Genomic DNA, 18,087 nt, shown 5'->3' on the forward strand with positions numbered 1-18,087 from the left:
GAAGACTACAACCATCAAACAGTGCCTAAGCATTCAGCTGCAGAATGTCTAAATGATTTTCAAACAATTGCACTCACCCTATTGTTATGAAGTGCTTTGAGAAAGAAAGAATCACTTCAAGAACCGAATCACTTCACTGCTGGCCTACCACATATACTGGACCTACACAGGTCTACAGAGGATGCAGATTCCATGGCTCTTCATTCAGCCTTCACTCACCTGGATTAAAAACAAAACCTACATCGAATGCTGTTCATTGACTTTAGTTCTGCATTCAATACAATCCTTCCCACTGTACTGCTCACTAAGCTCAGTGACCTGGGTATCTGCACCTCCACTTGCAGATGGATTCTGGACTTTCTCACTCTATATATATATATATATATAAATATAAATATAAATATATATATATATATATATATATATATATATATATATATATATATATATATATATATATATACATACATATACATATATATATATATATATATATATATATATATATATATATACATACAGTGAGGAAAATAAGTATTTAAACACCCTGCTATTTTGCAAGTTCTCCCACTTAGAAATCATGGAGGGTTTGAAATTGTCATCGTAGGTGCATGTCCACTGTGAGAAACATAATCTAAAAAAATCAAGAAATCAAATGTATGATTTTTTAACTATTTATTTGTATGATACAGCTGCAAATAAGTATTTGAACACCTGAGAAAGTCAATGTTAATATTTGGTACAGTAGCCTTTGTTTGCAATTACAGAGGTCAAACGCTTTCCTGTAGTTTTTCACCAGGTTTGCACACACTGCAGGAGGGATTTTATCCCACCTCCACACAGATCTTCTCTAGATCAGTCAGGTTTCTGGCCTGTCGCTGAGAAACACGGAGTTTGAGCTCCTCCAAAGATTCCTGAAGCATACACGGCCATTCCCTCCCCATTTGGGTCAGTCTGATTACCTTTCTTTGTTCCTGCTACCCAAAGACACACCCAAATGGGTGAAACCAGTTGTGAGGACAGCAAAGGTAGGCCAGAGGGGCAATTTTTTCTTTACAGCAACAGTTTCAGGATATTGACTGGAACATTTTACCTCACAGGCCACACTGGACTCTCACACAGACATGAAAATCTACACATCATCTGTTTTGGACCATATCACCATGTGCATTGACAATGTCGCTCCCATCAAACACGTGAAATGCTTTCCTAATCAGAAGCCGTGGATAACCTCCGAGGTCCGTTTCCTCTACAACAGAGCCAGGGACAACCTGAAAAGAGGTGTTGGGAGAGCCAAACATACATACAAACTCCACATAGAAGAGCAACTCCACATCTCTGACCCCAGACACATGTGAAAAAATATCCAGACCATCACCGTCTACAAACCGACACCACGATCTCAACCAACCAGCAGTGCCTTCCTACCAAACAAGCCCAATCACTTTTTTGCTCATTCGATTAAGACATAGGACATTTCACCTCAATCGCTGACTCTACTACTGCTCACAGTCTACTTTACTCTCAACAATGGATGTCTATTCAACATTTAGAAGATTGGATGCACGCAAGGTAGCTGGTCTGGACAGCATACTGGGACGTGTTCTCGGAGCATGCGCTGGACAACTGGCACAGGTCTCCACTGATATTTTTATCCTGAAGACTACAACCATCAAACAGTGCCTAAGCATTCAGCTGCAGAATGTCTAAATGATTTTCAAACAATTGCACTCACCCCTATTGTTATGAAGTGCTTTGAGAAAGAAAGAATCACTTCAAGAAATCGAATCACTTCACTGCTGGCCTACCACATATACTGGACCTACACAGGTCTACAGAGGATGCAGATTCCATGGCTCTTCATTCAGCCTTCACTCACCTGGATTAAAAACAAAACCTACATCGAATGCTGTTCATTGACTTTAGTTCTGCATTCAATACAATCCTTCCCACTGTACTGCTCACTAAGCTCAGTGACCTGGGTATCTGCACCTCCACTTGCAGATGGATTCTGGACTTTCTCACTCTATATATATATATATATATATAAATATATAAATATATATATATATATATATATATATATATATATATATATATATATATATATATACATACATACATACATACATATATATATATATATATATATATATATATATATATATATACATACAGTGAGGAAAATAAGTATTTGAACACCCTGCTATTTTGCAAGTTCTCCCACTTAGAAATCATGGAGGGGTTTGAAATTGTCATCGTAGGTGCATGTCCACTGTGAGAAACATAATCTAAAAAAAATCAAGAAATCAAATGTATGATTTTTTTAACTATTTATTTGTATGATACAGCTGCAAATAAGTATTTGAACACCTGAGAAAGTCAATGTTAATATTTGGTACAGTAGCCTTTGTTTGCAATTACAGAGGTCAAACGTTTCCTGTAGTTTTTCACCAGGTTTGCACACACTGCAGGAGGGATTTTATCCCACTCCTCCACACAGATCTTCTCTAGATCAGTCAGGTTTCTGGCCTGTCGCTGAGAAACACGGAGTTTTAGCTCCCTCCAAAGATTCTCTATTGGGTTTAGGTCTGGAGACTGGCTAGGCCACGCCAGAACCTTGATATGTTTCTTACAGAGCCGCTCCTTGGTTATCCTGGCTGTGTGCTTCGGGTCAATGTCATGTTGGAAGACCCAGCCTCGACCCATCTTCAATGCTCTAACTGAGGGAAGGAGGTTGTTCCCCAAAATCTCGCAATACATGGCCCCGGTCATCCTCTCCTTAATACAGTGCAGTCACCCTGTCCCATGTGCAGAAAAACACACCCAAAGCATAATGCTACCACCCCCATGCTTCACAGTAGGGATGGTGTTCTTGGGATGGTACTCATCATTCTTCTTCCTCCAAACACGTTTAGTGGAATTATGACCCAAAAGTTCTATTTTGGTCTCATCTGACCACATGACTTTCTCCCATGACTCCTCTGGATCATCCAAATGGTCATTGGCAAACTTAAGACGTGCCTGGACATGTGCTGGTTAAAGCAGGGGAACCTTCCATGCCATGCATGATTTCAAACCATGAGGTCTTAGTGTATTACAAACAGTAACCTTGGAAACGGTGGTCCCAGCTCTTTTCAGGTCATTGACCATCTCTTCCCGTGTAGTTCTGGGCTTATTTCTCACCTTCCTTAGGATCATTGAGACCCCACGAGGTGAGATCTTGCATGGAGCCCCAGTCCGAGAGAGATTGACAGTCATGTTTAGCTTCTTCCATTTTCTAATGATTGCTCCAACAGTGGACCTTTTTTCACCAAGCTGCTTGGCAATTTCCCATAGCCCTTTCCAGCCTTGTGGAGGTGTACAATTTTATCTCTAGTGTCTTTGGACAGCTCTTTGGTCTTGGCCATGTTAGTAGTTAGATTCTTACTGATTGTATGGGGTGGACAGGTGTCTTTATGCAGCTAACGACCTCGGACAGGTGCATCTAATTTAGGATAATAAATGTAGTGGAGGTGGACATTTTAAAGGCAGACTAACAGGTCTTAGAGGGTCAGAATTCTAGCTGATAGACAGGTGTTCAAATACTTATTTGCAGCTGTATCATACAAATAAATAGTTTGAAAATCATATATTGTGATTTTTGGATTTTTTTTAGATTATGTCTCTCACAGTGGACATGCACCTACGATGACAATTTCAGACCCTCCATGATTTCTAAGTGGGAGAACTTGCAAAATAGCAGGGTGTTCAAATACTTATTTTCCTCACTGTATATATATATATATATATATATATATATATATATATATATATATATATATATATGGTGAGAATATATTTTCACATGGCTGTATATGTAAATATTTTTTAATATTTAGAATTATTTTAACTGCCAAAAAGTGCTTTACCTAAGCCATAGTTCCAAATTCCAAATTCACATTCCAAAAGTCACATATGTTTAGCCATGGCTGTAGAGAACACATTGACTTCCACAATTGAATGTTTTCCTTCTTTTTAACACTCTGGTTTAACAATTCAGCTAAGTAATGATATGGAATTGAAGTAGCTGTTACGGACAGAGTAAGGAAAAGCCAAAAAAGACATGAAAGGACTAGAAATTGGTAATTAAAGCTACTGTTCGCTAATTGTTGGTCACATTTTTGTCAAGCCCTTATCTATAATCACTAATAAAGCAGAAAAATTAGATCACAAATATATTTCCTGATATTAAGCCTGTAGCATACACATTAACTAAAATTGTTGCTTTGTTTTGCTCTGGTGATGTTTACACACTGAAGGATTTTCTCTTCATCTCATGGGACGATCACATAATTACTTAATAGTATAAAGCACGTAAGTAGGGAAGAGATAAGTTACCTCAGGCATCTTCTCACCTTCCAAAATCCTGTTAAACAATCTGGTCAAAAACTCACTGCCATCTCTCCTAAACATCTCACGCTTCTACCGGTATGTCATCTGGTCCAACCGACTTTCCACTCTTCATCCTCTTAATCGCTGCTCTCACTTCCTCCTTACTAATCCTATCTACATCCTGCTTCACCAACTCCACATCATCCAACCTTCTCTCTCTCTGATTTTCCTCATTCATCAGCTGCTCAAAATACTCCCTCCACCTTCTCAACACACTCTCCTCACTAGTCAACACATTTCCCTCTCCATCCTTTACTGCTCTAACTTGCAGTACATCCTTTCCAGCTCGGTCCCTCTGCCTGGCCAATCTGTATAAATCCTTTTCTCCTTCCTTAGTGTCCAACCTCTCATACAGCTCCTCATATGCCTTTTCCTTGGCTTTCGCCACATCCCTCTTAACCTGCTGCCGCATCTCCTTGTACTCCTGCCTACTTTTCTCATCACTCTGTCTATCCCACTTCTGTTTTGCCAACCTCTTTCTCCTTATGCTCTCCTGCACTTCCTCATTCCACCACCACGTCTCCTTGTCTTCCTTTCTATTTCCAGATGTCACACCAAGTACTTTTCTAGCTGCCTCCCTCATCACTCCTGCAGTAGTTGCCCAATCATCCAACACCTCCTTAACACCACTGAGCCTCTCTCTGACCTCTTCCCTGAACCTCACACTACACTCTTCCTCCTTCAGTTTCCACCATCTTATTCTTCTTTCAGTCCTCACTCTCCTCCTCTTCTTCTTCGCCTCCAAAACCATCCTACAGACCACCATCCTATGCTGTCTAGCTACACTGTCCCCTGCCAACACCTTACAGTCTCAATCTCCTTCAGGTTGCATCTCCTGCATAGCACATAGTCCACCTGTGTGCACCTTCCTCCACTTTTATATGTCACCCTATGATCCTCCTTCTTCTTAAAATAAGTGTTCACCACTGCCATTTCCATCCTTTTAGCAAAATCTACCACCATCTGCCCTTCCACATTCCTCTCCTTAAAACCATACCTACCCATCACCTCCTCATCACCTCTGTTCCTTCACCTACATGCCCATTAAAATCTGCCCAAATCACCAACCATTCTTTCCTAGGTACACCATCTACCACTTCATCTAATTCACTCCAGAATCTTTCCTTCTCCTCCATCTCACAGCCAACTTGTGGAGCATAGGCACTGATGACATTTATCATCATCCTTCAACTTCCACCTTCACGATCATCACCCTATCAGAAACTCTCTTCACCTCCACTACACTCTTACTGTACTCTTCCTTCAGAATCACCCCTACACCATTTCTCTTTCCATCCACACCATGATAAAACAGTTTAAATCCACCTCCAATGTTCCTGGCCTTACTCCCTTTCCACTTGGTCTCCTGAACACACAGCATATCTACCTTTCTCCTCTCCATCATATCAGCTATCTCTCTCCCTTTCCCCATCATAGTACCGACATTTAAAGTACCAACCCTAACCTCCACTCTCCTACACTGCTCCTTTCCCTGCCGTCTCTGTAGGCGTCTTCCTCCTCTCCTTCTCCTCCTTCGGCCAACAGTAGCCCAATTTCCACCGGTACCCTGTCGGCTAACGATACCTGTGGCGGTCGTTGTTAACCCGGGCCTCGACCGATCCGGTATGGAATTCTCATTTGTGATCCGCATATTTGATTTGGCACATGTTTTCGCTGGATGCCCTTCCTAACGCAACCCTCCCCATTTACCGGGCTTGGGACCGGCACTAAGAATGCACTGGCTTGTGCCTCCCTAATGGCTGGGTTTTATATATATATATATATATATATATATATATATATATATATATATATATATATATATATATATATATATATATATATATATATATATATGGTGAGAATATATTTTCACATGACTGTATATGTAAATAATTTTTTAAATATTTAGAATAATTTTTAACTGCCAAAAAGTGCTTTACCTAAGCCATAGTTCCAAATTCCAAATTCACATTCCAAAAGTCACATATGTTTAGCCATGGCTGTACAGAACACACTGACCTACACAATTGAATGTTTTCCTTCTTTTTATCACCCTGGTTTAACAATTCAGCTAAGTAATGATCTGGAATTGAAGTAGCTGTTACGGACAGAGTAAGGAAAAGCCAAAAAAGACATGAAAGGACTAGAAATTGGTTATTAAAGCTACTGTTCGCTAATTGTTGGTCACATTTTTGTCAAGCCCTTATCTATAATCACTAATAAAGCAGAAAAATTTTATCACAAATATATTTCCTGATATTAAGCCTGTAGCATACACATTAACTAAAATTGTTGCTTTGTTTTGCTCTGGTGATGTTTACACACTGAAGGATTTTCTCTTCATCTCATGGGACGATCACATAATTACTTAATAGTATAAAGCACGTAAGTAGGGAAGAGATAAGTTACATTACATCACAGTATACAGATGGATCACAGGTTCAGCTTGAATAATGAATGGCACCCCACTAAAGTAGCAGACAGAGCTTAGATAATACAGTAAGTAATCATTTCTGAGTACATAAATTGAACAAATTTTCGTATAGTGATTTGACAGTTATTCCATTTTGTGTACGCTGGAGAAGAGGATCTTAGACTTCAACTTTTAATCCCTTGTAATACTCTTGCTTTTGTATTTTATATTTTTCTCCATAACAATGTTAAATATTATGTGACATACTGCATATTTATTTATTTATTTGATTGTAGATACCTTTCCCCATCATAGTAACCGAGAAAACCTTTTTTCACAGGTTGTGAAAAACTAATTTTACAATGACCGATTTCTTTAATATATCTATTATAACACGTCAAGGCTTCAATTTGCCTCCGGAGAGCATCCTCCCTGTATTCCTCTTTGCAACACTGGGATACCTGATAATTCTCTTCTGCAACCTCACCCTACTGAGCACCATCATTCTCAATAAGAGTCTTCACCAACCTATGTACATTCTGCTTTTAAACTTACCCATTAATGATCTTATTGGCTCTACAGCCCTGTTTCCACAAATTATTAATGAACTCTTATGGGATACTAGGACAATTACATTTTCAACCTGTATAACTCAAGCTTTTTTTATACATATTTATGCAACTGGTGCAGTGTTTGTTTTGGCTGCTATGGCATATGACCGATATGTGGCCATATGCTGTCCTATGAGATACAACACAATCATGAATAATATGCGCATGGTGAGTCTCATCTCCATAGTCTGGCTCTCTAATATATTTATAATAGGCATGCTTTTTATCCTTCTTCTGCGCTTGCCATTTTGCAGATCTTTTATGACTCACACATACTGTGATAATCCCTCTTTGCTCCAGCTGGTCTGTGCAGACACAACTATAAACAATATATATGGATTAATGACTGTAGCTGTAACTCAGGCAATAACACTAAGTGTAATTTTATTTACATATATTCAAATCCTTATAGCCTGTTTTAGAAACAAAGGATCAGATACACGCAGCAAAGCACTTCAGACGTGTGCCACACACTTGATAATCTTTCTTTTGTTTGAATGTTTGGGTCTTTTCACAATTATTTCTTACAGATTAACAAATATTTCACCCCATTTAAGAAAATTCAGTGGAGTGGCATCTATGATTTTGCCTCCAACATTGAATCCTATTATATATGGCCTAAAAACAAAGGAAATCAGAATGAGAGCTTTCAAATTTCTTCACAAAATATATACCTCATAAATTAAACAGACCTTGGCATGTTTTATACTTTGACTCAACGTGCTAAATCCATCTAGTTTTCTTTATTTTTTATTAATGAAATTCACTGACTGTAATAATGTAATATCTTTTATAATGTTAACTAAGGACAGGTATAATTATATAAACAACTATATACCAGATATCAACTATATTTTTGTATGCATTTATGTAACTTTCTGCTAAAAGATTCAATAATCTGCAGAAGAAACCTTCACATTATTGTAAAGATTGTACAATACTTAAAAAGTTTAAAATTACTTAGCTGCCGCATATGGGATAAATTGCAGGCCTGATTTTAAGCTCTTAATCAGTTACTCGACTTCATGACTTAATGCGTTAATTCTTTATTCAAAAAAACACTTTGGACGCTTTTGGAAAATATATATATTTTTATATATATGTTGCTATGGCCTAGTTATTTGTAGCCAGTGGTGCCCTGGTTAAAGACACTCATTTGTATTAAACAAAATATTAGGTGATTTGCTCCTGAATCATTATTCACTTTAAACAAAGAATGCACATACGATTACAATTAAACAGCACTGCTATCTCACAGCTCCAGAGTCTCAGATTTGATCTTGAACTTGATTTCTGTCTGTGTAGTTCAGCATGTCCCCCCCATGCCCAATGTTTTTATTTTCTTTGGTTTCTTTAGTTTGGCTATTTTAAATAGTTCCTAATATATGTGTCCATTCTTTGTGCCTTGTGATATCCCATTTGTGGTGTATTTCATTGTATCTTGGGTCTTCTGATCCACCATGACTTGACTTAGCAATTCAAAACCAAACAACAGCAAAAAAAATACAAAACATAGGATACATTTACACCATGCTAAAATCTACTACTAGAAAAAGTGTGAAATAAGGACACTGATATAATAATATTTAGCAACTTATATGTACATAGGATAATCTACACACTGATTTTCCTTGATATTTTAAGTGTTGCTTAATCCTGTTAAAAGCTATCATATTGTGTACAGGTAAATGCACTTTATTTCAACATCTTCACAATTTGCATATTCTTTCCTTCCTTATTTCATACTTGTTTGGACAACAATATTTTAAAAAAGGTCCTTAAAAACAGGTAAAGAAAAAGACATTTTAAGCATTGCACTCAGTTTAAGCATAAGCATTAAGCATTTTACAGGCTAATATTAGTCTAATATTGTCTTTTTCAAATTATTTTGACTACGCCTGTGATCATTTCTGTTTACACCAGATGGCACTAGTGTGTTACTAAAGGTCTGCCAGGTCACAGCAAAAATGAACACCATTTTCCAGCAGACACTGCCTCCACAAATAGCTGCCGTGGACTACAATCCCCAGGTCGCTCTCATTCATTTATATATATATATATATATATATATATATATATATATATATATATATATATATATATATATATATATATATATAATAAACTTTCTTTATATACATACATACATACATACATAGTTTATGTAAGTTTTAGTTTATAGTTTATAATTGTTTGTGTTTAGTGGTTCTTCTTTCCTAATCACTTGTCTATTGCCTGGTATGACCATTAACTTATTGTTTAAATGTTTTCTATATTGTAACTGCTTTAAAGCCTCCTCACTTGCAACTTAAATTGTTTTAGCCATGTTGCAATGACATGATCAGAAAATAAATCCACAATTTTAAAAGTATTCTATTCCTAGGCTAGAAAAAGATGGGTAGATGGTGTCTGTCTTTTGTTTGAAACTACTTTGAATTGATGACCACATTTTTTATATCAAAGGGAAGCAATGCCAAGTTTAAAATAGCCTTTTCTTAGAACCAAAATTTCTGACAAACATTCAATGGTTAAAGTGGAAGAATCTACAAAAATATATACACACACTTTTTACACTCAATTCCCAAATTATTAAATAGTTAAGGCTAGTCCTTTTGTTCATCTTGTTGTATGTAGAAGACCAGAATATTTTAGGGTTTATGTATTGATCAACATTGAACAACACAAAAGATTTCACAATGTGCTCTCAGACTTAATGTTGCTTATCTGTAAATGTTACTGGGGCATTCCAGATCATTAGAGGAAAATTAAAAAAGGCTGTATTGGGACAATTTAATTTGTATTTTGCACAAAAAAAATTAAATAAAATAAAATTCTTTAATAGGTCAGGACCCTAAATCTCAGAATAAGGAGTGTGAGTCAACAATTCAATAACCCAAACAGCCAATCAAATTAACTTGCATGGAGAAGCTAATAATCTTATTCAATTTTCTTCTTTCGGCTTCTCCCATTAGGGGTTGCCACAGCGGATCCCTCTAATAAACTAATTTCTAATCCTGTCCATCCTCGTCAACCTCAACATCTTCAGCTCTGCTACCTTTAGCTCCACCTCCTGTCTTTACTCAATGCCACTGTCTCTAAACCATACAACATAGCAGGTCTCACCACAGTCCTATACACTTTCCCTTTCACACTTGCAGATACTCTTCTATCACAAATCACTCCTGTCACTCTTCTTCACCCACTCCACCCTCCACTTCACTGTCCTCATACATGTCCTGCACCACCCTCACATACTACTTTGACACACCTGACTTCCTCATACAATACCACAATTCCTCTCTCGCCACCCTATCGTCCGCTTTCTCTAAATCCACAAACACACAATGCAACTCCTTCTGACCTTCTCTATGCTTCTTCATCCACATTCTCAAAGCAAATAAGGCATCTGTGGTGCTTTTCCGCAGCATGAAACCATACTGTTGCTCACAGATGGTCACCTCTTTCTCAGCCTGGCTTCCACTACTCTTTCCCATAACTTCATGGTGTGACTGATCAACCTAATTCCCCTGTAGTTACTGCAGGTCTGCATATCTCCCTTATTCTTAAAGATCGGTACCAGCATACTCCTTCTCCATTCCTCAGGCATCCTCTCACCTTCCAAAATCTTTTAAACAACTTGGTTAAAAACTCCACTGTCATCTCTCCTAAACATCTTAATGCTTTTACCGGTATGTCATCTGGTCCAGACAACTTTCCACTCTTCATCCTCTTAATCGCTGCTCTCACTTCCTCCTTACTAATCCTATCCACTTCCTGCTTCACCATCTCCACACCATCCAACCTTCTCTCTCTCTTATTTTCTTCATTCATCAGCTGCTCAAAATACTCCCTCTATCTTTTCAACACACTCTCCTCACCAGTCAACACATTTCCATATTCACCCTCCTATTGCTCTAACTTGCAGCACATCCTTCCTAGTTCGGTACCTCTGCCTGGCCAATCAGTATGAATTATTTTCTTCTTCCTTAGTGTCCAACTTCTCATACAGCTCCTTATATGCTTTTTCCTTGGTTTTCACCACATCCTTCTTTACCTGCTGGTGATGTACTCCTGCCTACTTCTCTATTCAGTCGATTCCAATTCTGTTTTGCCAACCTCTTTCTCCTAATGCTTTTCTGTATTTCCTTATTTCACCACCATGTCTCTTTGACTTCCTTTCTATTTCCAGATATCTTACCAATTACCTTTTTAGCTGTCTCCCTTAACACTTCTGCAATAGTTGCCCAATCATCCAGCACCCCTTCTGTATTTCCTTATTTCACCACCATATCTCTTTGACTTCCTTTCTATTTCCAGATATCTTACCAATTACCTTTTTAGCTGTCTCCCTTAACACTTCTGCAATAGTTGCCCAATCATCCAGCACCCCTTCACCACCACCGAGCCCCTGTCTGACCTCTTCCCTGCATCTCATACTACAGTCTTCCTCCTTGAGATTTCACCATCTTATTCTTCTTAATGTTCTCACTCTCCAACCCCTTCTTCTTCACCTCCAAAACCATCCTACATACCTCCATCCGATGCTGTCTAGCTACACTATCCCCTGCCAACACCTTACCATCTCCAATCTCCTTCAGGTTGCATCCGGGTTTTTCGCAGTTTCACAACCTTCAAAACCAAAAAACTGAGACCCATAACAGTAGACCAATGAAATTGCAGAACTGGTTTAGGTGAACCAATGAAATTCAATGAAATTCAATTAATTTTTTTTTGTATAGCGCTTTTAACAATGAACATTGTCTCAAAACAGCTTTACACAGATAATTTGGTGATTAAAAGTGAATATGTTCTTTATAAGTAAGTTTGTCCCTGATGAGCAAGCCGGTGGCGACTGTGGCAAAGAAAAACTCCCTGAGATGGCATAAGGAAGAAACCTTGAGAGGAACCAGACTCAAGAGGGAACCCATCCTCATCTGGGTTGCACCGAATGTCCATTTGTAGCAGATATACGATGTTGCGGGGTACAGTGATGATAATCAGAAGCGAAAAGTAGTCCTGAGTCAGTGTAGGAGACTGTTGACATTAACTATAGTCCAATCCATCCTCAAAGCGCCCGTTCTTACTCCGGAATTTCATGGAACCACCCAAGGTGTTGATGAGAAACCGTCCCAAGCTGCACAGAGTGTCCTCCAATCGAAGAGAACACTATCCAGAGGCAGGCTTGGACGAAGTGGAAAGATCCATGGAGGGAAGAGGGGCAGGTACAGTGGTCACTGGAGCATATTTAACTCGACCGAGAGAGAGAGAGAAGGATATGGACTATTAAGTGTTCTTATTGTTGTATGAAAGTTAATAATGAAACTCTTTATATTAAATCAGACGCGCTCACACTGAATCAGACCACACCACATTATAAATATGGATGAGGTTCCTCTGACGTTTGACCTGCTGCTCACTCACTAACTCCAGTTGCAACAGAAATCATATAGGCACAGACAGGTTTCCAAAACTCATGCTTTTTATTTTTCTTGGCAACAGCGTTATGGGTTAGTCAAAGAAACTTAGAAATGAGCTTAAGAAAATAATAAGGACATATTCCTCGGCCTTGCACACATGCAGTAATACCGGGAAAATGCGGCGGCAGGCTATTCCCAAAATGTGGACACCAGAGCATTTTTTTTATATGAAAACGGATTTATGTAGACATGCTGTAGCCCTAGAAGTGCTCTGAACAAAAAACTTATCAGGTTGTTGTGAAATTGAATGTTGTCCCACAGTTAATTTCCTAAACTCGTACCTAATCTTGCTTGAAATAAGCTGCAAAAGCATGTATAGTTTTGCTTCCCTGTTTGACCTGTCTCCCTGTCATCTTGCCTTTCCTCAAATGCAGATGCCAGCTCATTTTATTGGGGCATTATGGCAGATCTGCCACACCCCTCGTGGAAGCAGAACACAAAGAGGCAGGGCTTAAAGATTAAATCGCTGTCACTTAGTGAAGAAAATGCGATACAGAACAGAACACCACAAAGTGAGTTTCTGCAGTCCAATTCTATTCAACATAGTGATTAATGACATTTACTATCAAACTTATCATATCAATCATTGTAAACTGAGGAACTGAACCTCCGCTGGAAAACCATTCAGGACTTCCACTCAGGACTTCCGGTGACGTAGCTTCCTGTGTTTGACTTGTTTGCCGCGAGTTCCGTGTTTGTATTTCTCTCTGCGTTTTCAAACAAACTTTACTATCTATCTATCTATCTATCTATCTATCTATCTATCTATCTATCTATCTATCTATCTATCTATCTATCTATCTATCTATCTATCTATCTATCTATCTATCTATCTATCTATCTATCAATTTTTCTATCCACTTTTCCTATTTTAATAATCCTAAATTGTCACTATCACTAGTATTGTCTATATTCATTGCCTCTCACTTATATCTCTGTATCTTAACTCTGTTCATGATTATAAGCACTATGCCGGCTGTGTGTCTGCCTTTGAGCACAGGTGAGGACTCGTTCGAGTTGCAAACGGTGGAGTTGGAGATGGAGGCTTTGGAGAAACAAATTCGCGAGCTGCATGCAAAGCATGCCCAGCTGCGAGAGCAGAAAGCAGTACTGGAAACATCCCGAGCGGACGCTCACTCATCCCAGGTAAATTCCGGGTGGAACCTAACGCTCCCAGCACCTACAACGCGGCCCCCCCAGGTATCGTTCACTCCGGCACCGGTGCACCACGGACCTTGGATGCGGCAGCAGCGGAAGCCACAAGCCAAACCCCAGACCCCAAAGTCTCCGCTGCCACCACTGGCCTTCGAGATCTCGACCGCGGACCGCTTCACCCCTCTCCGCAAGACGGAACGCGACACTGTGATTCTTGGAGATTCCATCGTCCGGCTACCGGAGCTAAAGGTAAGGTGAACACTCGCTGTTTTCCTGGTGCTCGTGTTTTCGATGCCGCTGCTCAGGTACCTGCGATACTGAACGAGAACTTTGGAGTGGCTGTTCTCCATGTCGGAAGGAATGACACCAGGCTGAGGCAAACAAAGATCTTAAGAGGGACTTCAGGATCCTGGTGGAGACGGTGCGCAGTACATCACCCAGAACGAGGATCATAGTGTCAGGACCTCTTCCCACTAACCAGCGAGGGGCTAAGAAGTTTAGTAGACTTTTAGCACTAAATGAATGGTTACAGTCATGGTGTCGAGAGCACAAACTTCTCTTTATTAATAATTGGAACTGTTTCTGGGAGTGTCCTAGGTTCTTCCGCCCTGGTGGCCTGCACCCCAGCAGAGATGGAGCAGCAGTGCTATCAGATAACATCTCTAGGATACTTCACACTATCTGACTGGTAAGACATCAGGAAATCTTCAACTATGAGAACACGCATACAACAGACCAAATAGTTACAAGTGAGCACAGAGCCCAGTTTATAGAAACCATATTCATGTGTAGCAAAACCAAGAATTAAATACACAATATCCAGAAATAATCTTATTACAGTTAAAACTGAAAAATGCCAGATAAAGATTCTTTTAGCCATTCGATCACTTGCACCCAAAGCACTGATTGTAAATGAGATGATCACATATAATAATCTCAATGCACTCTGTCTCACTGAGACCTGGATTAAACCAGGTGATTATATGGGTCTAAACGAGTCGACACCGTCAGGATATGTTTATAAGCATGAGCCCCGTCAGACTGGTCGTGGGGGAGGTGTAGCAACCATTTATAGTGCCTCTCTTAATGTAAGAGGTTAGGATTAAGTTTTAAATCATTTGAAGTGCTCGTTCTTAACATTGTACTTTCAGACATGCATAGAAAACTCGCTCTGGTCACCGTGTACAGACCCCCAGGGCCCTATGCTGATTTTCTTCAAAAGTTTGCTTGTTTTTTTTCAGACCTCTTGATCAATTTTGATAAAGTGATGCTTGTAGGCGATTTTAATATTCATGTAGATGATGCAAATGATGCTCTAGGATTATCATTTGTCGACTTATTAAACTCTTTTGGGGTTAAACAAAATGTCACCAGACCAACTCACCGTTTTAACCACACACTAGACTTAATAATATCCCACAGAGCAGGCGTCACTGATATAGATATTTTACCTCAGAGTGATGACATCACAGACCATTACCTCATACTGTACACACTACCGGTAGAGCAGATTAGCCGTGTTTCACCATGCTATCGACTTGGTAGGACTATTGTTCCAACCACTAAGGACAGATTCATAAATAACCTGCCCGATTTATCTCAATTTCACACTAAACCCACAACTGCTAATAATCTTGATGAACTGGCTAACAACATAGACCTTATCCTCACTAGCACTTTAGACACTGTTGCCCCCATCCGGTTAAAAAAAGGTTAGAGAACAAGCACCTGCACCTTGGTATAATAGTCATACACATGCCCTCAAAAGAAAACAGAACGTAATCTGAGAGAAAATGGAGGAAAACAAAATTGGAGGTATTTAAAATTGAGTATAAAGACAGTATGCTCAGCTACAGACAGACGCTAAAAGCTGCTAGAGCTGAACACCTGAGCAAACTCATAGAAAACAACAAAAACAATCCCAGGTTCCTTTTCAGTACAGTAGCTAAACTAACTACAAATCAGGGCTCTGAAAATTGTGTTCCATCACAGTTTAGTAGTGAGGACTTTATGATTTTCTTCACTGAAAAATAGATAACATTAGAAAAACAATTGTGGCAGTTCAACCTCTGACAGCATCTCCTGAGACAGTGTTACCTTCAACTCCACAACTCCACTGTTTTACATGTATAGGACAGGAAGAGCTGTATAATGTTATTGCCAAAGCTAAATCGACAACATGTCAGTTAGATCCAATTCCTACTAAATTACTGAAGGAAGTGTTATATACAACTGGTGAGCCTCTTCTAAATATTATTAACTCCTCACTATCTTTAGGTCACGTCCCTAAATCCCTCAAGTTAGCAGTTATTAAGCCCCTCATTAAAAACCTAATCTGGATCCAAACACGTTATCAAATTACAGACCAATTTCAAATCTCCCATTTATGTCTAAGATTTTAGAAAAGATTGTCGCTGCACAGTTATGTTCCTACCTGCAAGAGAACAATATCTTTGAAGAATTTCAGTCAGGTTTTAGGCCCCATCATAGCACAGAAACTGCTCTAGTTAAAATAACTAATGACCTGTTTTTAGCTTCAGACCAAGGCTTCATCTCGCTGTTGGTTTTACTAGATCTTAGTGCTGCATTCGACACTATAGACCATGATCTCCTCCTAGATCGCTTACAAAATTACATCGGCATTCAGGGACAGGCATTAAGCTGGTTTAAATCCTACCTGTCCGATCGTTACCATTTCGTAGATTTAAATGGAGAGCTATCCAGGCTAATGCAAGTAAATTATGGCGTGCCACAAGGTTCAGTTCTAGGACCCTGCTCTTCACAATATAGATGCTTCCCTTAGGAAATATTATTAGAAGGCATGGAATTAGCTTCCATTGGTATGCTGATGATACCCAGCTATATATCTCATCTAAACCAGGCGATACAGCTCAATTAACTCGGATAACTGAGTGTGTTAAGGAAATAAGAGATTGGATGACCCATAACTTTCTACTTTTAAATTCTGATAAGACTGAGATTTTGCTCATCGCCCAAAAACTAGTATACAGAAGCTCCAGCATCTCAACCTGCATTTAGACGGATGTTCTGTAACCACTAGTTCAATGGTAAAAGACCTGGGAGTTATTTTAGACAGCAAATTATCTTTTAAAAATCATATCAACCAAGTTACAAAAACAGCCTTCTTTCACCTTAGAAATATTTCTAAGCTAAGAAATATGTTGTCTATATCCGATGCAGAGAAGCTCGTCCATGCGTTCATGACCTCCAGAATAGACTACTGTAATGCATTACTAGGTGGATGTCCTGCATAATTAATAAACAAGTTTCAGTTAGTTCAGAATGTGGCAGCAAGAGTTCTTACCAGGTCAAGAAAATATGATCACATAACCCCAATCTTATCGTCCCTACATTGGCTTCCTGTTAAGTTTCGAATAGACTACAAACTACTGCTACTCACTTATAAAGCACTAACTGGTTTGGCTCCCATGTATCTCTCCAGTCTTTTAACACGCTACAGTCGTCACGCTCCCTGAGATCTCAAAACTCTGGGCTTCTAGTAGTTCCTAGAATAACAAAGTCCACTAAAGGCGGTAGAGCATTTTCACATTTAGCTCCCAAACTTTGGAATAGTCTTCCTGACAGTGTTCGGGGCTCACTCTCCCAATTTAAGTGCAGAATAAAAACGTTTTTTTTTTAGCAAAGCCTACACATAACACACATCACATCATAACCTTGTGCTCCAGAACATATGATCACATGCACATTATCAACTTGTGCTGTTAATATCATAAACAGCAGATACGCTAATTGCTCTCCACTGCTTCTCTTTCTCTCCCCATCCCGAGGGTTCCCGAGGTTTGGCCAGCTCCAGTAACGTCCCACCTCATGAAGATTATTAGATAAATAAATAAAATAAAATATAGACTATAAACAGTAATTTAAAGATGAATATGTACTATAAATGTAGTATACAGATGAATATATATGTACTGAAAACACAATATACAGATGAGTATATATATGTACTATA

The 18,087-nt window shown here is 39.0% G+C and overlaps 1 protein-coding gene and 1 pseudogene across 1 annotated transcript; both read left to right on the forward strand.

The window, feature by feature from the left end:
- Positions 1 to 7,212: 7,212 nt before the first annotated feature.
- LOC124394780 (olfactory receptor 52E4-like) lies at positions 7,213 to 10,646 on the forward strand (the record flags this gene model as incomplete). The annotated part of the gene is made up of 2 exons (XM_046863221.1): positions 7,213 to 8,100; positions 10,635 to 10,646. Coding segments are annotated over exons 1-2 (900 nt in total), but the record flags the coding sequence as incomplete, so codon positions are not given.
- A 3,531-nt stretch (positions 10,647 to 14,177) lies between these two features.
- On the forward strand, positions 14,178 to 17,754 carry LOC124394289 (annotated as a pseudogene).
- The last annotated feature ends 333 nt before the right edge of the window (positions 17,755 to 18,087 follow it).

Source organism: Silurus meridionalis, chromosome 12, assembly GCF_014805685.1.
Source record: "Silurus meridionalis isolate SWU-2019-XX chromosome 12, ASM1480568v1, whole genome shotgun sequence".
Classification (NCBI taxonomy): Eukaryota; Metazoa; Chordata; class Actinopteri; order Siluriformes; family Siluridae; genus Silurus; species Silurus meridionalis.